At 43.6% G+C, this 26,894-nt stretch overlaps 1 protein-coding gene and 1 long non-coding RNA gene across 4 annotated transcripts in view; one reads left to right on the plus strand and one right to left on the minus strand.

Annotated features, from left to right (window-relative positions):
* ALDH1A1 (aldehyde dehydrogenase 1 family member A1) overlaps positions 1 to 26,894 on the minus strand; it is a 100,222-nt gene that overhangs the window by 10,593 nt on the left and 62,735 nt on the right. The window contains exons 10-12 of the mRNA XM_088464072.1: positions 16,862 to 17,026; positions 11,587 to 11,744; positions 4,045 to 4,119 (exon numbers count right to left, since the gene is read on the minus strand). Coding sequence (XP_088320198.1) covers positions 4,045 to 4,119; positions 11,587 to 11,744; positions 16,862 to 17,026 — 398 coding nt within the window. The remainder of the gene's footprint in view (positions 1 to 4,044; positions 4,120 to 11,586; positions 11,745 to 16,861; positions 17,027 to 26,894) is intronic.
* The window catches only part of LOC148442291 (uncharacterized), a 132,362-nt gene continuing 111,801 nt past the window's right edge, over positions 6,334 to 26,894 (plus strand). For all 3 annotated transcript variants that reach the window (XR_015875828.1, XR_015875829.1, XR_015875830.1), the window contains exons 1-2: positions 6,334 to 6,620; positions 10,147 to 10,342. This is a non-coding gene — a long non-coding RNA (uncharacterized LOC148442291). The remainder of the gene's footprint in view (positions 6,621 to 10,146; positions 10,343 to 26,894) is intronic.

A 26,894-nucleotide genomic window follows, 5' to 3' on the forward strand; every position in this document is an offset into this window, starting at 1 on the left:
GATGAAAATCTTGTTAAGATTTGAGTCAGTTGGAAGATGTCCTGTTTAATAAAGACTTGGCGGATTTCTGCACCTACAAACTACAGGGTATGTGTCAGGTTACTGAGTTGTGCATGAACTGTACTTCATACTTGCCTACTTTCTGGCTACTCCTTCCGGGAGGCCAGATCGGCAGGACGGGGGGCGTGGCCGGGACAATGGGGAGTGGCCGGGTGGGTGACATCACGTGTGGGCGTGTTGGGGCTGGGTCACATATCAGTTTGGCCCCGCCCCCGCTACACAATGCCAATAAAATAGGCATTGTGAAGCAGGGGGTGGGGCCAGAATGAAGCAAATTGCGTCACCGCCCCCCCCCGCTGCGGGGGTTGCAGGGGTTATAGTGGGGGGGAATAGGAGGGGTGGGAGGCAGCCGGGAGCATTGTCTGCCTTCCCGGGAGGTCGGGAGCGGCATCCAATTTTCGGGAGGCTCCCAACCAAATCAGGAGGGTAGGCAAGTAACTGTAATTCACATTATTATTTTAGGTACCGAGTTACCTGAGCTAGCCCTTGCTGTATTATAGACATAGGTGTTGGAACAGGAGGGGGCGAGGTGGCGACTTGTCCCCACCCAACCTTTGAGAGAGGCTCCAGGGGCACACTGAGTGCACTGCATTAGTGCAGCGCATTACTGGGAGCTGAGTAAGTCCCAAAAGACACCACAAAAGGTCAGAGAGGCATGTGCTGAGCTCTGATTGGAGGAGCTCATCTCATGAGCTCTTCACATGCTTTTCTGACCCGTGGAGATCAGCAGCAGCCTCATGTGAGGATTCATCAGAGCAGTCCCTGCTGGGCATGTGTTTGCTGAGTAAGAATGCAGCCTATGTAATGAACAGAAGCAGAAAGGTAATTATTATGTTGGATACACATACACACCTGTAACATATATGACTTATTAAGGGATAAAGGGCCTGATTCAGACCCACTCGCGATCGCATAGTGCTCACAAGCGGGTTGATGGCCTGGCGCGAGCCCCGTAGCAAGTGAATTTTCACTCGTTGCGGGACTCACTACAAGACGGTGTGGCTGTCAATTGTGATTGAGCTCGCCCCATTTTGTAGGCGTGCAGGGGGGGTGGCTGGATAAACGGAGGCGTTCCTGAAAGAACGCCTGCCATTTGTGGGTGGCCCTATTGATATCACCAGTGATGTCAGTAGTGAACTTCCTGCTCTATTAGAGCGGTGGACGAGACCCTACCACAAGGGTCTCGTTGCAAGCCCGACGGTCGCGATAATCTTGACCATCGTCAGGTCACCCACAGCTTAGCGAGCGGCCTGGAGGCCGGTGGAAAAAAAAAACGTCCCGCCCTGATTCAGAGAGAACGCTTGCAAATAGCGAGCGCCTTTGAATCAAGGCCAAAGTTAGGGAAAATTAGTTTGCATATTTGTTTATTTTTGGCCATAATTGGTCACTCACAATACTTACAATTGACACCTCCTATAGTATTAGAACTGTTTTTGTTGTTGGTCTTTGGTCATTATAAGGTGAAGTCTCATTGTAAGGTGAAGTCTGAGAAATGGGGAAAAATGTGCAAAATTCCTATGTTGGGGCATAACTATGGGGATTTCGTACAAAACCCTTTGGACAGCCCCCCTAATGATATTTTAGCTATTTTTTTTCCCGTAAGTTGTGTACAAAAAACGACCACTGAAATTTCGGTAAAAAAAATTTTTCCCGGGAAAAAATGCGTTTAACGTATTGGGTCTGGTATTTCGGAGGGCTGTAAAGGATACATCAGGTGTTTTAAACATTGCATGTGGCTGGCGCAGACATTTTTTTAGCGGTTTTAGAAAGCCGCCTGGCCAGCCACGTGCGATGTTTAAAACACTTGGTGCATCCTTATGGCCCTCCGAAATACCAGACGCAATATGTTAAATGCAAATTTTGACCAAAATTTCAGTGGTCGTTTTTCGCCAAAGTGCGCAACTTATGAATTTTTTTTCCGCTAAACTATCATTAGGGGGGCTGTCCAAAGGGTTCTGAAAGAAATCCCCACATTTGTACCCAAAAATAGGGATTTTTAAAAAAAATTTCACCTGCCCTAGGCTGGAGAAAAGTTTTCTCCAGTTTTTAGGCGAAAAATGGCCGTTTTTTCACCGTCGTTGGCGAAATCAGCCGCAAAATTGTCCAATCTGATGGCCAATTTAACAGTCTGATTGAATTCCCCCCATAGTATGTGTAGTGGTGTCTTATAATAATTCCCACATGTGGCATGGATGTAATGTGTACTGCACCTACTGTGCTAAACTTATTGCATTATTAGTTGTTGCAGGCATTGCTGGTTTGGAGGAATTTGGAGTTTCTATCTCTGTATTTGGGTGGAGTCAGATGTTGTAGTCACTTTATGTGCATGTCCATGTCTATACTGTACATAGGGTGGCCAAATGGAGTAAAGTTTGGGGTGTTTGATATGTATATTTGTTTTTCATCCTTTAATTATTTTTTTGTTTTTTATACCTACAGAATATTTGCAGTGGTGTGCATATAGTACGGGAATAGCAGGGTTTAAACACTGTGCTCAGTCCTATTAAGTGCGAGTAGGATCCTGCGAGCCGTTATCACGTTAAAAACTCATGTTATGGTCTCTGTAATCCTAGAGCGAGGTTCAGTGCACTGTAGCAATAAGCTTGTAAGCCTATGTCAAACTGCAACTCCTGGCAGCACATGGGTAACCATCCATCTCCTCTTCCGGTGCTGGTTTGATAAATTGTCTGTACAGGGACGCACTGTGTACCCGCTGCTGTGCAGTAGTGCTGTGTTAGTGTTGTGTCTGTGAGTTAGGGGACAGGGAGAGAGCAGTGATGCCCGCATACAGAGGCCAAATCAGCAAAAGCAAAGACCCCTTCAGGCTTATTGTTCTCTGTCATCAGGTAGGTGGTGTGGCGGGTTACTCTCATGAGGGGCCAACATTCAGCAATTTAGGGGCACCAAAATGAAATTATATTTTGCCTCCCCCACCTAAAAACATTGTGGTGCCCCTGATTACAGGTATTATCCTATAGAGTGCATGGGTGGGGACACCACTAGGAGAACGGTAAAGAGATCACCTAACCCTGCTGGGTTAATCAGTTACATTCAACATAAGCCAGTGTTACAATACATAACTAATATTAACTGTGCTTGTAAGTATTTTAGTTTACAGTACTAAACAGTTCAACACACTATGTAACCAAGAATGCATAAAAGCACTTTACTTTCAGTCCAGTCACTGGCATCAACCACATTATGGACACAGCCAGAACTCCTTGTGGTAAATGTACAGTATCTTGCGTCATATTTCCTGCAGTACTTAATGTACACACACTAATGAATTTAACTTCACTGCAGGTAAAATGTTATTATAAATTTTAAAAAGCAATTAGATCTCAATCTTATTAGATAACACTGTAAAAAAGCAAACACTTAGGGACTCAACCGTGCTTGTTATATATGTAGAACAATTTAACTTAAGAAAATTGACTTTTTTGCTACAGTTTTTATTTGCTTTGTTCCTATATCAAGTATTTGTAAATCCCACTGTAAAACCCACTGTACAAATCCAGCATCTGGCCTGTGAGGAGGCTGTTTAGTGTCACATATAAGGAAGCTAATTAGTTTTTGGATGCTCCTGTTTTGTTGCCCTGTTTATAGTCAACCTCTGGTTAATGGTAAGTTGGCCCTGGCAAAATGAGGGTGTGACTATGTCCCCAGTGAACGTTTATTATAAAACAAAATCATAATTGTAAAGTCCGAAGCTGTGGAGCCATCTACCTCTACAGTCTCCATATTGGCAAAGCATGGTGTAATAGGAGACTACTTTAAAACAGGTCTCCATCTTTTTAAGACACTGAGGGTTTGAGATGGAATATATTGTAATGACTTTACCTATCCAAAACAGCTGGGCTGGAACAGCATTAACACATTGCTGACTTGGTCATTGCACTTGGCTGTGAGAATTCTATTGTAAACATCTCATTTTGGAAGATAATTCTTAAATTTATTCATAACATTTTGAAATGTCTCACTTACATTTCTCGTCCATTCCCTGACATCTTAAATCCTCCAAATGGAGCCTGAGGTGACAGGGCACTGTAGCAATTTATCCTTTAGAGAAACAAAAAAACAAAGATGATTATTGTAATGTATTTGACTTTTAATACATCATTTAATTATTTAATACATTAATACAAACGTACAGCAAAATATTTAGGGCCTGAGTCAGAGGTGCACGCTTTTTCAGCCGTGACTGCATCTTTTGCCGCAGTGTGACTGCGTCTTTATGCTAAGGCAGCCGCCGATGGTATTCATATAGAGATGCCCACAGGATGCGGTGCTAATCTGCCGCTGTGCGTATTAAGATGTGCCATTGGTTGCACCATCGAACATTGCACCAGCCCTATAGAGGCGCAGTTTCTTCATCTGAACATGCAGTCCTGTGTAAGCGGTTCTGCGTCTTTAGATGGCCACTGAAATCCGCACTCCCTGCTTCCAAATTTGTTCTGCATCACAGTGCAATCACCATCGGGACACATGCGCAATGTGACCTGGACATGTGCCGACTGAAAACATTGACCGCTTATGTGCAGCATCGACATTTCGTGCACCTCTGAGTCATGCCCTTAGTAAAATTACGGTTTGCACTATGATAACTGTTAGTCATATTAGTTATCGCACTCTATCTCAATTAGGGCCTTATTTACTACAATCCGCAATTAAAATGTGGTTGTAGTGTGATATTTTCACCTATATTCGAATTTAGGAAATATCACAGGGACAGAGCTTGCACCCCACCTCCCCCCCTTCCCTGGTCTGCTATTCTACACAGCAACTGACCAGAGTCACAGTGCAGGAGCTGGGAGATGGGCTGACCGGAGCCCCAGGAGACATCACAGGAGCACTGATCACCGGTCCCTGGATGCAGGTAAGTGGGTTTTTTTAACAATTTTTTTTCCAGTGATCAGTTTGTGACCTATTTAGAGTGACCACAAAGCTGATCACGGGGGGCCGGCTCCCGGTTCTACTCTGGCTGTCAGAGCAGAGCAGGAATCGGGGAACTGGGGGAAACCCTAGATAATGCAATTTTCGGGAGGCGTTATTATCACAGGGCTTCCTCCAGGATATTAGCAATATATTTTTAGTTAATTTCAGGCAGATCGCATTTCCCATTACAAGTATGGGAAATGAGATCTACATACTAAATATATGCAAATTATAGGGCATAGAGTCGTTTGTTTTTGGCTTTACTGATTAATTTCTAAGGTGGAAATGTTCACTTGCTGCATTAATATTGGTACAAATTTCTAACAAATTTGATATTAAAAATATTTTTTCAAATATGTCATATATACCATTGTTAGGCTAAATATATTATGCTAAATAATGTTGTCATAGAACATACATACCAATGCCAATGTACTGTGGTGATAATGTACGCAATTGAGCGATTGTTTACCATTGCGCATGTGTATAAGCCACACTTGCGCACAGTCAGTCAGCATTTGAGGGTGGTGACGGGGGGGAGGGGTGGACAGAGGAACGCAGGTGTCCATCTAAATGCCGTTACATGGGCGTGAATAAATTAGCCACTGCTAGTCTGGGGTGGATCTTGACAATCTTTTTAGGGGGGCGGTTCACTCATAAACATCATACACAAAAAATTTAATTTACCATCCATCATAGAATGACATACGCCAAATATGCAATGCCTCCACTCACTGGTTAGAAACCCTGCACTTTCTCCCCACTTCTTGCTAAATATCAGGATGTCTAAAATCTGTAATACTCACCTGGCTGCCTTTGGTTGGTCCCGACTCCCACCATCTCAGTGTTGCTCTTGAAGCCAGCAGCTCCTGCGCTGATTGGTGAATGGCTGACACTATTCACCTATCAATGTGGGAATACATCCCACCACTTTGATTGGGGAATGGCTGAAGCCATTAACCAATCAGCATAGCGCAGCGGCACCCCTCTGACTGCACTGCAGCCTAATAGAGCAGCAGCCCGCCAGACGCTGCGACTGCAGTCAGTGTGAAACAGTGCAATCAGTCAGTGGTGAGTGTCAGTGACAGGCAGAAGATGCTGCCCGATCGCTCTCATTGTATATACAAACACAATTGGAGCATCCGGGGAGCAGCCTCTGCCTGCATGCCCTCCAGCCTAGTCCATCCCTAGCTGTTTCTGTGGCCCGTCGGGGGACCACAGAGACAGCTACAGTGACCAGACCAGCACAGCCAGGCCAGTGCATCTGGCAGCCACTCTGTTCTGCTCCCACTTGACACTTCCCAGAGATCTCGTCACGTGTGCAGGGTCCGCCTCCAAGAGACGGGGGGTGTCGTCCTGCTCCGGCCAGGTGCCACTGCTCACCTATCTATCCGGAGGAGGAGTTGCAATGTTGCTGGATCAATACACGACTTTCACACAGTGGTGGCTGTCACTTTGTGTTTTGGTTACGGGGGGCGATCGCGCCCCCCCCTGGATCCGCCACTGCTGCTAGTGTATACGCAGCTCTGCATGTCTCAAGAGCTCAAAAAGGCTGCAGCAGATCAGACCTGCAGACATGCCAAGATGGGCGTTGATGTGAGGCGATGTTACTAATGTTTACGCAGGTATGAGTCATCACGCGTAGGTAAGAAGGCAGCAGTGGGCGTCCTTATGCTCGGGTGGTCTTTGCAGACATTAGCGTCCATAGCTGAATCAGGCCCCATGTAACAAGTGCTGTTGTTGTTAAACCCAGACGATACTGTTTGTATCACTATTTTATGTTTATGAGAGCAGCCATATTTTCCATTAATGTCTTGTTTAAAAGTATCTTACAGAAAATGCGCTGCCCACGGTTCAGATATTCAGTATTGCCAATATTGCCAAGTTCCAAGACCTCCATTAATTATCATTTTCTCTGAAGTTTTGCCACACTGCACTTAGATGAAAGCTTAGAGCTATGAAGAGGAGAAAACACAGTTGTCCCCATTCTCTCCTCCCAAAACATGAAACTCATTTATCAAAATAGACATGTTTAATAATGTTTCCCTACTGAATGTCTATCCCCACTTGATAAAGATTTGTAATAGAGATCAAAGCAGCACATTCAGAGTCGGGAAAGATTAGACTGGTAAAGGATCCAACCTGTAATAAACACAGGAAAAACTACTAGCGGATAGATCTAACATTTTCCTCGCTTGTAGAAACATGTTAACCATTACAGCGTCTTCTGGAGACTTGTCCAGAACATGTGTTGAACAGATAGACTGGAGAAATTTCTAACAGTTGGAATGAGCAAGATTTAGGGGCATATGTATTAATAATTGTGTCAGTGCTTTTAATTGTTCATAAAACTATCCCTTCTAAGTACTAAATTTAACTCACTGGCAAGTTATGTCCAGGGTACATCGCAGGGGCAGAACTATGGGAGACAATGGAGGCGCCTGCCGCCGGGCTCCAGCTTTGAAGGGGCACCTCCTCCATTGTCCACAACATATCACCCCACTTAGGGCTGTAATTATATACCCAGAGTATACCGTCACAGCCGCCCAATACAAGGCACCCATTCCCGGCACCCGAGAAGCCATCATACACTAGTGGAGAGCTCCATCTCAGACCATTAGCTGCTACATTACAGTGTCAGCGGCTGTGACAGGACGTCTGGGATAAACTTACGCCACTGGTACATCGTAGGAGATTTCCACATCTTCGAAAGACTCTGACATTGCACATGCACACAGTGTCAGTTTCCTTAGCTGTACAGAGGCTGCAGGAGAGGGATTGTAAGATTTCTGTCCTGCGAGAATGCCTCCATAGACATAAAGTGGTTAATGTCATGTGAAGAATGAGGATACATAGGTACATAAGGATCAGACCATAGTTCCCATTGAGAATAATAGGCACTGCAGTCTGCAGCGTTAATAAGCCTTCTGCCGATTATCGACAGATCTGCGACCGATACTGCATCTTTGTACTCAGGGCCTGATTCAGACCCGCTCGCTAGGATGCGTTCGCACTGATTGTTTGCATTCTGCATATGCGTACGCATCGCAATGCGCGTACGTGAACCAGTGCAAGTGATCGGGAAGCGTTCGCTCGCTGCGCATAGACAGCTTGGCAGAATGAGTGATAGGAGAAGCCGTTTGTGGGTGGTGACAGGGGGATTGGTGGTGCGAACGCAGGCGTGCCTGTGCATTCTAACGCCGTTTCAGAGGCGTGCATGATTAAGAGGCAGCATCATAGTACACATCACTTGGCAGAAATTTACACTGAAGCGCTCACAGTGCTTGCGGTAGTGTGTTGTCAACCACAAGTGCTGTGAACGCTTCCGATGGTACTCGATGTTACTGATGGTTGGATACACTTCCTGGAGATGACCTGCTTTAGTGGGCGTCTTCAGACAGGCTGGTTGACGTCTGCACATACAATGCAATTGCACGGTAAGACATAGTGGGCGTGCTAATGCCTTGCTGTGCGATCGCCTGCCTTGCTGAATTTGCATAAGCATATAGCGAGTGAACGCATTTAGCGTGCGGGTCTGAATCGGCCCCTCAGTCCCTTGGATTTTAGAAGCCGCCGATGGGTGCCTCAATACAAATTCAGGAGGTTGTGACATTTGAATATTTTTGAACAACCACTGCGTACACATTCGCAGCTGCTGTGGCATTAGCGTACATCTCTCAATCGAGCCCATAGAGTAAAAATATGTACGTATATTATATATTCTGCTATTTATGACAGAGGAGTGAGTGTACGTAGTAATGACTGCATGAATTGGAGAGCGCAACTAATGAACTACAGTACACTTATTACCAAATTGAAAATAGGTCTGGTTTCTTGGCATTAGGTCCCCACTGACAGATCTGATAATAGATTATATAGTATGGGGTCTATTCATCAAACCTAAAAATATAAAGTGTTAAGTTTAGAACTCGCATTAAGTTCTACCCAAATAATTCATCCTCTGTCTTGTACATACAGTAAGTATCACTTCTGAAAAGCCACTTCTTTTGCGAAGTCAGCTTTTTGGAAGTTAGTGCCATTCTTCGCAGCGGGACATGTGCTATGGGCATCACGCTCATGCGCGGTCTGGTGCATGGGCACCGGTGGTAAAACTGTCAGTCCCACAGGCCCCACCCCCAGATTCAACGGTAATTACAAAAGTCCATCTGGATAATGGGGAAGCGAACCTAGTGCGGGGCCCGCTGACCGTCGGTTTACAGAGGAGGCTGCATTGGGGGCCGGGACAGCAGCTCTGCAAGCAGCACATGCAGAGATCCGAGTACAGATCGGGGGGGGAGCAGGGGAAGTGAAGGGGATATGAAAAGATCTCTTCTGCTCCGCATACAGCAGCTTGTGCAGAGTATCGGAGGCTGTACGCCATCTCAGGGTGGTGTACAGTTTCACACCCAAGTTCCAAAAAAAATGCTTTTTCAGAACAAGATGAATGGCACAATTTCTACATTCCCATACTAAAGTATGGGGAGTGTGGAAATTAACACAACAGGTCTGTAACCAGGAAATATAATGGTGATATCTTTTGCGTTACAAGCTACATGAATGGGACACATACTTAAAATCTACTTAAATATGGAAAATATGAGGTAAAAACAGAAATTAAAGGATGATGAATAGACCTTTCATACTGAAGTTTTTAAAATGTTCTAATATCTCTCTCCCTGAGTCTTAAAGGCCTTTTATTTCATTACCTGAAAAAAAAAATATTTGTAATTAAAAAAACATAAAATTTTTGGGTCAGCTGAGCGATACCAGCCAGACAGTGACCCTTCTGCACATGCATGATCTGGGTCACACATGCACCTTGCATTAGAAGCCTGGTCTTGGGATTCCAGTGCAGATTAAATTAAAATAACAAAAATAGAAATATCAATTAAAAAATACATAAATCTTAAAACAAAACAATGATGACTAATAATTATAAGTTTGTTTAATGCTGTTTGGTAGCCCTTCAGGTAGTTGTCATTTTTATGTAATTAAGAGTTTAAAGGCGTCTTTCACTGAACACGGTGCTGGTGTGATATGTAGAGAGGTCTTTTATTGTAAAAATTAAAAGATAAAACAAACTACAGTTTAGTTGAAAAAGGTGAGAAATTAAAGGATATCAGTAACATGATTATTATTGGTTTCTATCAGTGCATTTGTGTGAAGAGTGGCGATTGCACAAGGAACCAATGAGGTCGGCATTTATCTCAGAGCTCCTGTGCTTCTTGGCAGCTTCAATCAACTCATCTGACTCTGGGAAAGCGTGTGACCTTTTCCATGCTATCAAGCAAACAAGCCAGGCTCATTCTGGTTCTCAGTTCTCAAAGCTAGCCAAACAAAACTAAAGGTAACAATTTCATTAACACTTTCGATGTAACTATTCATTTCTAGTTTCCATTCTATGGAATGTAGATTATGCATCAACTTACTCCCAGCATCTCTTCCAGGTTATTATACTATTTCTAGGCACTAATAAATAATGCGGTTTATAGGGAAATATGTGCATTATAAATGAACATATACCACTGTAGTTAATCCCTACATATGGTACACAGTAGTATACAGTAAGAGAGTGCGTTCACCACTAATAATAAATTACCTGCTTCACAGTTAGGGACCTGACATCTTTCTGTAACAGACATCAGATGGTGGCATTAGGGGCCATTCTGTTCTGACTTTACTTCACCTGATTGTTGGACACAAACACCATAATCTTATTGTTGTCCCACCTGTATATTCAGTCCTTTAGCCTTACCTTTCATTATATAAAAAATATGAATTTGTCTTATATTTTAGTTGACATATTTACTTAGGTTTAAAGTGAAGAAAAATACAATAATAGACTATGGGGCTCATGTAGAGTAAGATGTACATTTTCCCTTCCGGGTAAAATACCTACCTGGGTGCACATACACCCACGAAATGCATATACATACTTCTATGGGCAGATGCAGCCACATCTTACACTCGTCATGATTTCCTTACATTTAATGAGTAATAACAGGGGAGAGGAAGGGGAAACAAGCATAAGGCAAGTAGAGAAAGTGTTAAAGTAATAGCGACACATTCAGAAGCTTACAGTATCTTTGCAGGTGCTCAAACCCTGACACATGATTAGTGTTGCTGTTGAAAATGATCATCATTATTATAAGCACCCACCATCCAGTGCTAAAAAAATAATAATAAAAAATAAATATATATTTTAAAATGATGCTCCCCTCCACAAAAGCGATCCACTTATTACCCACCCCCACCCTAGGTGCACACTTCTGTGAGCAACATTTTCTCATTAAAATGATCAGTTTACATCTCATAGGCATAAAACTTCAGCCTGTTATCAGTCTCAAAGGGATGGAATAATCTATTTCATTTTGTTTTGGTCACACTCTGTGCTATATGGGTTTGGCACTGTTATGCCTGTTGTGCATACAGACAGCTCCAAGTATCATGCACGCAGAACACAGAAGCTGACTTGGCCGCATACATAGCCTGACACAAAGCAGACCTGTTTTTCCTATGTTCAGCACACATAATGCACTCCCATTGGTGCACTAGATGTTTATAAAATATTCTGATAAAATATTTGCTTACCAGACAGTTCCTGCTTGAAGAGCGGTGGATATAGTCATTGCTTTGTCAAGGTCTTTGGTGAAAACTCCTGCAGACAATCCATATGTAGTGTTGTTTGCTCTCTTAATTACTTCATCAACAGTATTAAATTTCATTATTTGTTGTACAGGTCCAAATATCTATTGACATGAATACAGATTCCATAGTTTAATGTATACAAAAACATTATCTTAACAGTAGCATAAACCATATTTATAGTAGATGTACGACTTAAAAAAAAATTACACAGTTATCCAGTGTAGAGTAGAAATCAGGTAATTTAATAGTTAATATATAATTATAATGGTATAGTTTATGTAGAACATTACATTTTCTATCAGTACTTCAGCAGATTCAAATAAATTGCAGAAGACAAAACAATTAGATACTTTGTTTTTTGCTAAATATTATTTATTAAAGGAAATCAAATAATAGACATTAAAATGCTAAACATGTCATGTTTCCTTTTTGCCTGGGAAGAAAATAAACCAATATATAATGTACTGTATAAGACAAATATTAAAATAATTCTAAAATCTCCTTGTTAGTGGAAAGCATATCGATCTTTAAATTGGGAACATAACGGGTACCAATAATATATAGATCTGTGAACCTAACTTTAGAAGGAGGAATTATTAAAGTTTTTTTTAAATATATTGTAGAAAATTAATTGAACAAGACAGAATGGGTTACTGGTAGGTTTGAAGAGAATGATAGTTTCAAACTGGATCCTATGGTATAACGTGTGTGATATATTGGGATATTGTGAAAGAGTTTAATACCGCCAAGTACATAAGAAAAAAAAGGTAGGTGTAAAGTTACTAGTGGTGTACTACCAGTATTGGCCCTGTCTCTTTTAATCTTTTTATCAATGACCTTACGGATGCCTAGAAATGAAAGATTCTGTATTTGCTGATGACACTAAGCTATGTAAGGTTATGATAACATTGATAGTAAAGTGCATCCTGAACATTTAGACAAAATGTCACAGTCATCAAAGGTAGGTTTTTTTTTGTTCTAATGGACAGTTCTGTCAGGGCTGTTAGAGTGGGAATGGGACTTTGCAGTCCACAGAGACTCAGATGTGAGGGAAGAGCATCTGTAGTAGCTGGTGGATGGAGCAGCACTGCAGCCTTCTGTTTGCTACTTGCCGCTCCACATGTAGTTTAGCCTGATTTAGGGCAACATGTTATGCCAGTGTGTGGTGACCCAATCCCCCTGCCCAACTAGTGGCTTAACAGGTCCGTTAGTGTGAGGTGATGGGTAAACCTGATACCTTCCCTAATTACCCAAGCCTTTCAGAGAGGCAAGTTCCCCTACTAGACCTTAGATTAGGTCTACTTAGCCACAGGTAATGAACACAATAATTTGTGACTAAGAAAGTTTAACTTCCTTAGTCAGGAATGGAGGAACAGATGTCTCCTCTGGCTTCAGTAACTTTTCCATAAAGAAAAGATTAGTTCATGACACCCACATTGCAATACATTTTCAAAATTCACTAATAACAAGTTAACTATAACTATAAACTGTTTTCTGTTATATCGTTGTCTAACACTCTTTTACATAACACTATCAACCACATTAACTATTAACCTCTATCTCACTATAATTATACTGCAGTATAAACTACACAGTTCAGTTGAATGTCTGTAACGTTCAACTCAGGTCATGAGATCGGTGGTGCATGAGATTTCCTTGCATAACTCCATAGGGTTTATGCAGCATCACAGACTCACTGGCTATATTTTAGGCACAGTCAGCCAGAATCATATATGTTACTCACATTTCTAATTCAATTATCACTTAAGTGAGAATTTTTGTTTTTATAAAGAACACTCAAAAATTGTCTTTTTATAAGTGAATTAGATGAAGAACATGTATTTCAACTTATCTAAAATGATTTCATTAAAAAAAGTTAATTTTTTTTTATATTTGTAAAAAAATCAGTTTTTCAAACATCGGATCACCACCATCGGAACATTGGGTACATCGCAGCTTTCATTTTGATAGCGGCTTCAGGCACCAGTGACACTTTAGGGTGTAAGGGGGGGGGGGTTCATTTACTTTTTCCCAGTGGCTGCTAGTCTCTGCAGCAGCTGGGTGGGGGGTCCTGCTGTGCTGACTGATCGGCAGTGATTGACAGCACAGTAGACACTGGGAGAGGGTGCAGGAAAGCAGGGAGACCGGAAGGTTCTTTTGAGAGCAGCAGCTGTGGGAAGATTCTCTTCCTGCAGCCGCCCTCACTGTTTATCTGACTGTTCGAAATATTGCAACCATATCAGATAACGCACAGCCTGGTGTGGCCGGAAAAATGCGACCATGCCAGGCAACTGGTTAAAGTTAAGAAGCATTGCTATAAGGTGTCCTTTATAGACCTAAACTATCGATGAAGGCTGTGCTCTCCTCTCTTATACAGGTCATCTAAGTAGTCTCTAATGCCTGTGTGACTCTCTGCTAATGATCCCTGATATAAGGGTGAGGTGAAAGAGGGTTGGTGTAATGTGCTGTATTTTAGGAACAAACCTCATCCATGCTGCAAACAGGTTCAGTCTCTATCAAGCTGTCAGACACCTCCTCTTGTTTCACCTCACACAGGGTTATTATATCTCAGTGCTCACATCTGTGATGCAGTATAGTTCAGCAGTCAGTGGTGCCTGTGAGTTGTCCTGTTCTCCCTCCCAGTGGTGCAGCTCCGTTCTCTCTCTCTCTCTCTCTCTCTCTCTCTCTCTTTCTCTGGCTTCTACATCAGAATAACTGCCACTGACCAACTGCTGCTCCTCCTCTCCCAACAGTCCCCAGCCTTCCAACTTGCCTATCTCTGGGCCCCTCTCTGCTTGTGCATGTGTAGAAAAGTACAATGTTGTGCGGCAGCTGTAATGGCTCAAATGCTGGGGTATTACAAGAGTATCTCTAGTGTTGTAGTGGTGGATCAAGCAATAGTTCGCTTTGCTAGTGACTCCTCAGCAAGAATGGTTGCTTCCGTTGCTCAGGGTGGCTTTGCTGATCCATTCCCTGAGCCTGTGGTTCAACATGGCATAAGCAGTAATCCACAGACACCAGCTAATTTATGCAGGATTTCTTTGAACTACCACATAGCATGATGCTGTGTGGCACAGATTGTCACTTGCCTCATCTGCAATTCCTCATTGGGACAGGGCAGATCAGGAAACCACATGGGAACTCCGAACTTGTACTGTAGCTCTCCACCACATATCCTGGCATATTATTTAATCATGGCAGCAGGTTTCACCTGCAACATTGCCCTTCATTTAAAATTACCTCCTCAGAACTAATAGCATGGCAAATACTACTGCATACTGTACACACAGGCATTCATGGTCTTTTATATTTGTAGCAAAATGCTGTCCAGGTGAGCAGGATCCAGTTGTGCATTTAATCTTCTACTGGAATTTGTGTGTCTAACACCCAGACCAGCTTTACCAGTTAGAGCCAGAGGTGTTTTCATTCCTGAAACTCATCCAAATGAGATTCACCTGAGAGAACATTAGACTTTGCCTAAATGTAACTTTTTTGTCCTACTTACAGCACTTATTTCCTGTCCCACCCTGGCCCTAGTGGTACAGCTATCAGGAAGTAATTAATGGCATGTCTGTGAATACTAATATGCTGCAGGTAATAAGAATTTAATTTGGTGCATGCCACCAAGGTTTTTTGTTAGTTCAAATTCAAGCCTCCATTATTTCCCCATAATCTTTTGTTCTCATTGTCCACTACCTCTTTTACTCCATCTAGCATAAATTCAAAGTCTCAATCTAAACAAGTTTGCAATTCCATATTCTGGTAAGTTAAAAGAAAATACTATCCATCATAGGTTAAATAGATTCTGGTACATTTCCACTTGCAACTGAGCACACTCATTTTCAGGTTTTTGAAAGACAATTAATTAATCTTAAAGCCCATGGCAATTCCCACAGTGATCAAAAGGTGTGTTAGTTAATACCGGATAGTGGGCATGCCACTAATAATATATATCAAGTTAATTCAATTGTATGAATGTCAATTGCTGTAATTATTACTCTTGCTGTACTTTACCATGCCAGTCATATCCTTATTTATACCACAGCTTTTCAACTTTGTCAATCCTAATTGGTACCTTTATACCCTTTTCAGACAGAGAAAAGGACACAGTAATTTGCCGGGTCAACACAAGTCCTTTTCTGGGTCAAAATTCCCGGGACTTTGACCAGGGTTGAAGCTCCAAGAAATGCCCAGGTTGACCCTTTACACAGAAGAGGAATCCAGGTTGACCTGGCAAATTGCAGGGTCTGAATGCTTGACCCGGACATTCAACTTCTGTCTAAAAGGGGGTACTGGCCTGGGACCGGGAACCAACCAGTGCTCTAGAGGCTGGGTAAAAGCCGGGTTGAAGCCGCAGCTTCTGTGTGAAAGAGGTATTAGTCTTCTTTCATGGACAAAATTATCTGTGTTGTTTATGCAATACTATGGAAACTGGCATAAACCTGCATTAGACTGTGACCACAGGTAAAGTGCTATGGGCATGACCAATCTATTCAAAATGAGAGAGTCCTCAAGAAACCAATTAATTTGACATAACCACCTGTAGGAGCTCACAGACTGTCACTATGAAGGTTACTCAGTGCTATGATACTACATGCAAGTGTAGTATTTGCTATCAATCAACACTTCTGGTTAGGTCCACCAAATGTTCAGACAAACCCACTGGTTACTATTTATTAATAAAGCAGCTTTCTCTCTTGTATGCCATTGGTTTTTTGAGCAGTAGTTGCCAAATTATTATTAGCTATCAGAGCAGCATCTTAAAAAAGGGACAAGGGAGCTGGTGAAAGATGTTTTAGAACAGATGATGAACACAAGACTTCAGTTATATTTATTGTCCCCAGTCATGCTCTTTTACTATACCTGATCATTCCACAGTCTGCTACTTGCTACTGCCAGTTTATTTACATCACACAGAACTAATATGGATGTTATCAACTATGGAGGCTCAATGTCACATCCCAACATTAGGATTTAAGTCATCAATGCAGTGGTTATTTTTTTTTAAATAAAAACTATTTAGATTTTTATTAGTGAAACTATAACACACATTTGTCTGCATAACATATCTATGAACTCAGATTAAATTGGAGCTGTTGTATTGCAGCTACGGTAAACACTATTTTAGAAATGTTAAGCCTTACAAAACTTCAAAGACTATCCGTAGTTTAACATCAGTTATATTATGTTTAATTGAGTTTTTTAGTCATACACTTACCTCTTCTTTGGCAATACGCATTTCATCCTTGACATCTGAGAAAACGGTGGGCTCGATAAAGAAGCCTTTGTCGCCCCATGCACCGCCCCCGCACTGCAGCTTTGCTCCTTCTTTCTTTCCACTTTCAATTAAATCAAGAATTCGGTCATATTGTTCCTTGTCAATCTGTAAAACAGGATTTTTAATTTTTTTCCTTTTTGAAAGCCTAAACACACAGCACACATGGATCCATTATAGCATATACAAATACAGTATTTGAATCAGTAAAGCATGGCCTCACGTTTTACAATAAGACTCCCACTTAAAAAGAGCAATTTACTGTATCAGCATTAATGAAATGACTCTTTATTGTTTTAACCAAAACAAAGTTTTTTATTAGTCAAAAATCATCTGATACTCAATTTCCTAGGAAGCCATAAGACTTATGCCGCACATCCACTAGCAGACCAAAAAACGACTGCACGATTACGACATTGTAATCGTGCAGTCGTTTCACAGTCTGTGCTGTGCCTACGTTCAGTGTAGATATCCTCCATCATCTGTGAACATGCCCCAGGGCCGGCTCTAGGCATGTTCCACCTGAGCGGCCGCACGAGGGCGCCACCCTTTTTGGGCACGCCTATTCCCCTCTGCTCACCCCGCCGATTTCCCTCCCGAAAGTGAGTCTGTCACAGTCACTGAGTGACAGACTCTGCCTGAATATGCCAGCGCCGGACGGCCACATAACCTAACCACTTGCTAGCAGGTGATGTCATCCCTGCCCATGCATTGCACTGGCTGCTGGCCTGCGCCAGCAACAGAGGAGGAGGAAGACAGAGGCATAGGAGAACCACCCATGCCTTGCCAACAGGGCAGCTGGGCTGATCCGGCCGGCGCCGCCGAGGTGGGGGGGGGCAGCGTCATTAGTGTACCTGGCCACAGCACTCTGCACAGGCAGTGCTGTAGATGCCTGATTGAAGTCTGCTGCTGTGCAATGAGCCGCTGCCACCTGCCGCTGCACCTCCTATATAGACGTGTAGTGTAGCTGGCGGCCAGCGCTAGGTAGTTACACAGCCTTCGCCCCTGTCCCCATCCCATTGCACTGTCTGTCACTGTCTTTCCTGCCGCGCGTAGATGAGCCATTGCGACAAGAGGGAGAGGACAGGACCCACGCGGACGCGGATATCAGTGACAGGAGTTATGGAGCAAGTGGTGAAGGAGGCGTTCTTAGGACGGCATGAGCCTGGAGTGCAAGACAGAGGTAAGTTGGGTTGGAAAGACCTGCATGAGGGGGGGAAGCCACGTGATGGATAAGCAGTGTCAGGGGGAGAGCTGTGTGAGGGATAAGCAGTGTCAGGGGGAGAGCTGTGCGAGGGATAAGCAGTGTCAGGGAGAGAGCTTTGCGAGGGATATGGTGTGAGAGGTAGAGCTGCGTAAGGGATATGGTGTCAGGGCAGCATGTAGATGCCCTTCACCGAGCGGGCATGATGTCAGGGGGAGAGCTGTTTGAGAGAGATGGTTTGAGGAGGTGAGTTGTGTCTGGGGGGGGAGCTGTGTGAGGTATATGCTGTCACGGTGAGAGGTCTGTGGTATAATGTGTTATAAGGGGCATTACTGTGTGTCATAATGTTTATAAGGAGTATTACTGTACTGTGTGGCATAGCGTGAACGGACTCTTTGTGGCATAAAGTGAATGGTCTCTACTGTGTGATGTAACGTGACCAAGGGCCACTACTGTTCTGTACAATGGGACACTACAGTGTGACATAATTTGAAGTGGAGGTACTATTGACATGCCCAATCTGTCGCTATCATCAGGTTGTACAGCATGTTCACCCGGTGATAGATGTCGGAAATGACCAGCGGGAGTGCGCATCGCTGGTCGTGTCCGACATAAAAGTGCACGATTTATGCACAATTACTGAGCGATTGCATGATTACGATGTCATAATCGTGCAATCGCTCAGTAATATCGGCATGTGGATGTGTGCCATTACATGGTGGTTAGTGAACTTGGAAATTAGTTCTAGATCGTGAAATCCATAAAAGTTGTGACATACATACAGCTACAGTATATTAATGACATTTGTGTGTGCTGGGCTAATTTAGGTCCTTTGTTCTTACCTGGGAAAATGTGAGAGAGTTAAACTTTCAATTAAAGGGTTATTTTACAAAAGGTACATTTTGGAATTTTGACGCGATTGCAGTTGGGTACAGGATCCTTTCGGTCGGGATGCTAGTGGTCAAAATACAGACAGTGGCATCCCGAAAGTCAGACTACTGAAACAATTAGGTAAGTGTCCTAACCCTAACTCCTAACCCTCCCCCAACCCTAACCCACCTTTCCCACAGCCTAATCCTAACCCATCCCTTCCCTACACCATTGCACCAGTTATTAAACTCAAATATGCCAAAATTCTGCAGAGAAGCCTCACTTGAAATCCCATTTTTTGCTCATAAAATGACATGTCTCTGGTAGAAATTTTGGGTTAAGTCCTGGACATAGCCCAGAAGCGTAGGGAGGGCAGTTCCACTGGAGCGCGAGCTCCAGGCGCCTTAGTTGCCAGAGGGCGTCCTGAAGTCGGACTCCGAAGCAGCTGTCAAGTATCTAACAGCCTGTCGGGTCTGCAGCAGCAGCAGCAACGTCCTGTCCTGCCTTCCTGCTGCTTTAGTGAGAGACTCAGTGGTCAGAGGAGCTTGTGCTGAGCCCTGATTGGTGGAGCTCAGCACATGTTCATCTAAACACAGCACTGGGTGGGGCTACAGCAGCATGTCGACAAGGAAGAAGCTGCAGGGTCCTCATTAAGGTGAGAGAGGTTATACCTCCAGTTATGTCTATCACCCTCCCTGCCTGTATGTGTGTATGTGTAACCCTTCCTGCCTGTATGTATGTATGTAACCATGCCTGCCTGTATGTATGTATGTATGAATGTGTGACCCTGCCTGTATGTATGTATGAATGTGTGACCCTGCCTGTATGTGTGTGTGTATGTATGTGAGACCCTGTCTGTAGGTGTGTATGTATGTAAGCATGTGAGATCCTGTCTGTATGTATGTGTGTGTGTGTGACACTGCCATTTATGTATGTAGCGTTCCCGCTAGGCTGTTTTAGCGGGGCGCGGCGCCCTGCCCTCTTTCTGGAAGGCAAAAAAGCGCCCTGCCCTCCAGAAGGAGGGCAAAAAGTGCCCTGCCCTAACAGCCTGCGGGAACCATCTTCACCTGCGGGTCGCAGTGTCCCGCGGGAGAAGAAATGTGCGGTGACTCGGTCACCGCCGGAGAATACATGCCGGGCGCATGCGCCCGGCATCTATTCTCCCTGTCTGCAGGGCTTGGGGACTGCCCTGCAGAGTGTCCGTAAGTGCCGGGCACGCCCCCAAGAGTGCCGAAAAGGGGACGCGTCTTATAGACACGCCCCCTTTTTGATTACCACGCCCCCTTCTTGGTCGCGCTCTCGCCGGAGCTAGAGTGAACACTATGGGGCATATTCAATTACCCGCGGGACTTCTCCCGCGAGTAATTGAGGCTCGAATGTCCCGCGGCGTGGGGTTAAGCTATTCAATACAACAGCTTTTTCCCCGCGCCGGTAAATGAGCCCTCGCTCGCGGGAACACACTGTTTCTGCGAGAAGTGCGGAAACAGTGTGTTTTTCTGACGCACGCAAGGCCGACAAGGGCGGCTTCGTGCAGCTGTTACCTCGCACCTACATGAGGTGCGAGGTAAAGCCCGTCAGCGGGGATTCGCGTGCGGGGTCTCGTGGACACCCACGCATGGAATCCCCGCTTATTGAATCACCACCAGCGAGACAATTAGCTGCGGGGTAAACCCCGCGGCTAATTGAATATGCCCCTATGTATGTATATATATATATATATATATATATATATATAGATAGAGGTTATATTATATAGCACACACTTTTTTGGGGGGTAGGGGGTGTGGTAGCACGCTCGTGCTCTGGGCACCCTGGCCACATGCTACACCTCTGTCTAGGATCTCTGCAGGCTTTTTTTCATTTATTATAAAAAAATTTTTAAAAAGTAACAGCGTGGATCCATTCACCCCCCAAAAAATTAAACCAGCACTACCGCTTCCAACTAGGCTAGTATTGGAAAGATCAGGTGACCAAAGAGCATGTGATCCCCCTGAAATTTCTGTTACCTTCACTAGGCTTTACCAGCCAGGGCTGGTGGCACTATTTCAGTAGGCACACTTGGCGTACGGTCTCACTACCATAATGCCAACCAGCAGGGGCGTAACTAGTCCGAAGGGGGCCCCATAGCAGAATTTTCACGGGCCCCCCTAGTTCCTAGACCCCATAGCAGCCGCGCCCTCTGCACCTAAGCTAGTAACGCCAGTGTACAATGGTACAGTATCTCTCATGTCTGTGCTGTTTAGTTGCTTTATGTCTGATTACAAATAATCTTACACAAGAAAGCCAGTCTGATATCCAGTTATGTTATGTATATCTCCAGCTACATTAATTTTATCAGGACAAACCAGCTTTTACACTCGTGGACAAAGCTGCTTACTATACAATGTTGCTATCTCTCACTTCCTCTTTTGTCATAAGTGACACTGCTTGGACTTGTAGTGACTATCAGCAGTCACAGATATTGTGCCCATGCTCCTACCTGCAGTGAGTGACCCCCATAGCTGCCTAGCTGTCTGCATCTAGCCCCGCCCACGTGAATCAAGCCCCGTCCACCAAAGGAGAACAGAGCTGAGCAGCAGGGAAAATCCTAGTATTATAGGCAGAGAGGAGTTACTGGGCCCACCTCTGCAATCTCTCACTTGGAGTACAACATGGTGATGAGCAAGATGCGCTGTGCAGCCGCATCCTGCAACCTTGTTTCTCATTGCTCCATCCCCTCCTCTCCACATTACTCACTGTCACTCAGCCCTGGGCTTGTTCTCTCCTTTCCGGATGCGTCCTCACTGACAGCATCGCAGATTTCATGAGACACTGCACACTGCTGAAGGACTCAACCACTGCTGGCCTGGCACCTTAGGTGCAGGGGGAGGGCCGGGCCCCCGGAGGTGGCTGGGCCCCATAGCAGCTGCACCCCCTCCACCTACGGTAGTTACGCCAGTGCCAACCAGTCCTAGAGTCCATAGGGTGGTGGGCCCACAGAAAAAAAATGTCCCTCTCTTCCTATGGACAACCAACCCTGTGCTGATAGCAACAGAAAAATTTCCCACTCCATTGTGTATTATTTCACATATAATGGATTTATTTTTCATTATATTGATTTTGTTACGGTGTGCTTTCAACATTTTTCTTCCAGCATTTTAAAAATCATTAGATTAAAACAATTATGTGCCATTCTGCCCAATTTACTCACGGAAATTGATAAACATATTAAACAATATGCTTCAATTAGACAACATCCCTTCCCTGCTGTGACACCTGTTGCGGGGAGGGCTGTAGTGCTGGCGATGAAGCTGAGCACCAGCAAAATGGAAGCATGGCCTTATAGTTAGGGGGCATGGCCTTGTGACCCAAACCCCCGTTTTAGTCACTCCAGGGGTCCAGGAGGTGAAGGCTGCCCCGGGGACCACTCTGTGCGCGGACACCCGGGCGTGGCCCACCCCCCCTTGTGACGCCATTGCCAACCATTTTCCAACACATCCTGTAAAGTGACAGTTAGGAACTGATTGGTTGGTACTTTATCTCTTTCCACTTTGTCTCTCTCCAAGGCTTAGTACACAAATCCCAAGTACTGGCCAGCAACGGCTCCTATCTGAATCCTCTGGGGGCGTCTGCTGCTGTCTGCCCATCGGTGCAGAAGGTATGTGTGCATGCACGGGATCACAATCCTGCACATGTGCTCAAATTGAAAAGCAGCCCAGGCTTCTAGAGACAACATTGACTGCAGGCCTGAGAAGCCAGGTAGGACTATTGTTATAGCAGGGGAGGGCTTCCAATAGGAAGCGCTCTCTCTGCTAATTGAAGTCTGAACTGGCAGTCCCTGGGTGAGAAAACACCTCCCCCTAGCAGGCAGCACTTCCAATGGAAAGCCACTGCCATTGCTAGGCTCCCTGTGAGTGGTGGATTTTACTGGGGAAGCTGAATCCTGCAGCCCCTAGGTAAAATCCACCACTGGTACTAACCAATTAGCTTTCAACTGTCACTTTACAGGCAGTGTTTGAAAAATGACAGTTAGGAGGTGATTGGCTGGTACTTTATCTCTCCACTTTATCTTCCTCCCAGCTCTCATAAATATCCTCCTTTATGTTGTAAATAGTGAGGATCATTTATTAACAAATAAAATGCTTGTTATCACTAATTACTAATCCCAAATGGTGCTACAACCTATCAGCTGCTGTTATTTTTCACACACAACTTGTAAAGTGACAGTTAGGAGCTGATTGGTTGGAGCACCATTTAAGATAACAAGCATTTTACTCATTATTAAATGGGTCCTTTAGTGTCGAAGTATCAAATGCATAAAATGTAAATTGTATTTTAAAGAGCCAGAGCAAATAGTAAGAACTAAAATATCTGTGGAATATTTTGTACAGGGATCCTGTTACTCAGCTCTTGGTTTGAACAGTGAGACAAGTCTGTGTGTGTCCAGGTTGTCCTATTCGGGATACGGTAATAATCAGACAGTCGAGATGCCGGCGCTTAAAATGCCAGCACCGAAATCCCGACACCTGTCAAAATTTTGGTGCCGTATTCCTGACAGAAAGTACTGCAGTTAGGCGGAGGGTTAGGGGTTAGGCACTAGGGGGAGGGTTAGGGTTAGGCACTAAGGTGAGAGGGTTAGGTTTAGGGTTGGGGAGGTCAGGTTTAGGCACTAGGGTGGAGGTTAGGTTAATGAACTAGGGGGGAGGTTAGGTTTAGGCACAAGGGAGGGATGGTTTGGGCTAGGGAGTGGGGGAGGGTTAGGATATTTACCGACAAGTGCCGGTATCCTAACCCTGTAGGGTGGGGGAGGGGGAGGTCAGGTTTTGGCACTAGGGGGGAGTTTAGGTTTAGGCACCAGGGAGGGATGGTTAGGGAGAGGGGGAGGGTTAGATACTTACCGACAAGTCCCGGTATTCTAACCCTGTCAGGATGGCAGTGCTGGGATTCAGCATCCCGTACCCAACCCATCCAATTTATGTAGTCAATTGCCATACAGTAAATCCTGGAAATAAATCTTTCCAAAAGTAAACAATAGGAAATCAAGGTAAGCCATATACGTAAATGTATCTACAGGAAATAAATATTGACTTCTCAACAAATGTCAGTGTATGGAAAATTAAAAAAACTTACTGTACACTGTGTTCTTTCATGAAGAAATATTTTGTTTAGAAAACTTTTAGACTTGATCCTGTTTATACTTGGTGTGTGATAACATATATTTAAAATACCCACAGAAAGTATTTCCAAATAAAGGAAATATACTGCAACTACGTGGTATATTATCTCCTAACCAGAACTATTTACCATTGCATCACATGAAATCCCTTCTAACATTACACAACAGTTATGCTGTGAGCATTTCTCCACGTATACTGCTTGAATTATCCATGCATATAATTTCTTCTTTTATTCAATCTCAGGTTTCTATTGTAATTTAATTTTAATTTGCTTAACTTGTAACTTGAGTCAGACTTCATAATGCAGAATTTAGACCACATAATTAAAATGGCTACAAAATTTGTATGCTTGACTGAATGACTCTCTGATTTGTAAGTACAGATTATGGAATGGCATTCAAAGTAATTCAATACAGAGATTTTCTTAAGACAATACACTTCTATCAGAGTAAAACTAATTAATGCTTGTACAGCAATTATTCTGGCTACTAAGTAGGGATATTAGGGTATGAAATATAAAAGTATAGATACTTGGGATTTTATTTAGCAATACACTCTCCTTGAAAGTTGCTGCTGGTATTGTTAAAAAATTATATATGATACAAAAAAGTTAAATTATTTTCTTGAAGAAGCCGTGTTGTATATAAACTGTATGGTATGTGTGCCCTGGGCCATTTACACTGGAGGAACAATATGTCCCCTACTCAATTCAACCCGAGCTGCTGTGGTAGCTCCAGTTACAGTAAGCAAATTATACTCGCACCTTAATAGGCTGTGAGCAGAATTTGCCTTCTGTAGTCAACATGTGGAACGGAAGCCTGTGGAACAGGTCCAGATGGCTTCTGCACTTTATTGAATTTGCCCATAATGTACTTCTTGATGTTTGTAGTCTTACCTATTTGTATCTTTCTTCTCAAAATAGATACTCTAAAAGTGAAAAAAATAACTTGCAGAAGGAGAACTATTAGTATGACTTCAATCTTACTGTAAAAAGCATTTAGTTTCCCTCATTTTTGGCTACATTATATAAGAAGGAACTGATCCATGTTACAAGACACAAGGTAGCACAATTGTATTTGGAGTGCCTAAAGATACATTCAAATGGACCAGCCGGCCAGATGTTATCACAGCACAGCTGCATCTGGTGGAAGGCAGTTGAGGGCAGTAACTGCCAGAACGTATTTAATTTAGGATGCACCAATCTCCCCCACTCTATTTTTAATCTTATCTTCACTGCCTTCTTCCATCTTGGCAACTGCTGACACATCTACATTCTGTCATGGCTTAACCATTACACAGATGGTGTAATGGTTAGCGTTACTGCCTCACAGCACTGAGGTCATGGGTTTGATTCCCACCATGGCCGGCCCTAACTGTGCAGAGTTTGTATATTCTCCCTGTGCTTGCGTGGGTTTCCTCCGGGTGCTCCGGTTTCCTCAAAAAAAATATACTGGTAGGTTATTTGGCTCCCCACAAAATTAACCCTACTGTGTATGTTTGTGAGCATGTGGTAGGGAATATAGAGTGTAAGCTCCACTGGGGCAGGGACAGATATTCTCTGTAAAGCACTGCGGAATATGTGTGCGCTATATTAATAAATGGTAATAAATAAATAATGTACATATTGTACTATTGCCATACTGGACCTGATGCTACATGGCACTTTTTTGTATTGGGAGGCTGAGCTCCCTCAACTGGTTGGCAAAAACAACTGGAGTACCTATGGGACCAGCCCTAGTGGAAGGCGTAAGTGCAAGAATGAAAGGCAATGTAGTGCGGGTTGGTCCTGCTCTCGTTTACAATATATAGTTAAGTAAGGACTAGTGCTACATATTGAACATGGGTCCAGCCATATTGCAAAAGGTAAAATGTTCTTCGACAGCTATATAATCAGAAAGCAATAATGCCCTGGGGTCAGAGTTAAGAAAGTAAATATATGTAAGTTTTGTGTGAACTGTGTAGAGAGGAGGTAATTGGGTTAGGCAGCTTATGGAGGTCTCATGTGTGGTTCAGTAATTTGATAAGCTTATCTGAAGAGATACGTTTCAGGAAATGCTTTAAGTTTTGGAGGCCTAGAAGAAAGTCTAGTGTGATGGAGGGTGGAGCCCAAAAGAAGTCCTGTATTTGCAAATGAAGAAAGTAATAAGTGTGGAGATGGAGAAAACATTAACAGAGAAGAGCAGCAGTACAAGAACATTTTGTGAGGAATATCAATCTAGCTGCTGCATTCAAAAAGATTGAAAGGGTGAAAAAAAAGAAAATAAAACAGCAATGACTTAAATTAAAAAATGTAATTATTCTGTAATCTTTTAAGTCAGATGACAACATTTGTGAATTTATTGTAAAAGATGCTATTTGCTTGTGCGTTGTATGTAAAATTTATTTTCACAAAACTTTTAAGTCGTAAATTTACAGGTAAATGTATCTCTGTCTTTGATTGTGAATTGTATGTTATGGTATGTTCAGGGGCAGAACTATGGGAGACAATGGAGGCGCCTGCCGCCGGGCCCCAGCTCTGAAGGGGCACCTCCTCCATTGTCCACAACATATTCACCCCACTTAAGGCTGTAACTATGTACCCGGAGTGTTCCGTCACGGCCGTCCAATACATGGCACCCCTTCCTGGCACCTGAGAAGCCACCATACACTAGTGGAGAGCTCCATGTCAGACCAATAGCTGCTGACTTCGTCTATCTGCAAATTGCTACATTATAGTGTCAGCGGCTGTGAGGGGGGGGCACCAAAT

This window comes from Taudactylus pleione, unplaced genomic scaffold (assembly GCF_031769625.1).
Source record: "Taudactylus pleione unplaced genomic scaffold, aTauple2 ptg001573l, whole genome shotgun sequence".
NCBI classification, from domain to species: Eukaryota; Metazoa; Chordata; class Amphibia; order Anura; family Myobatrachidae; genus Taudactylus; species Taudactylus pleione.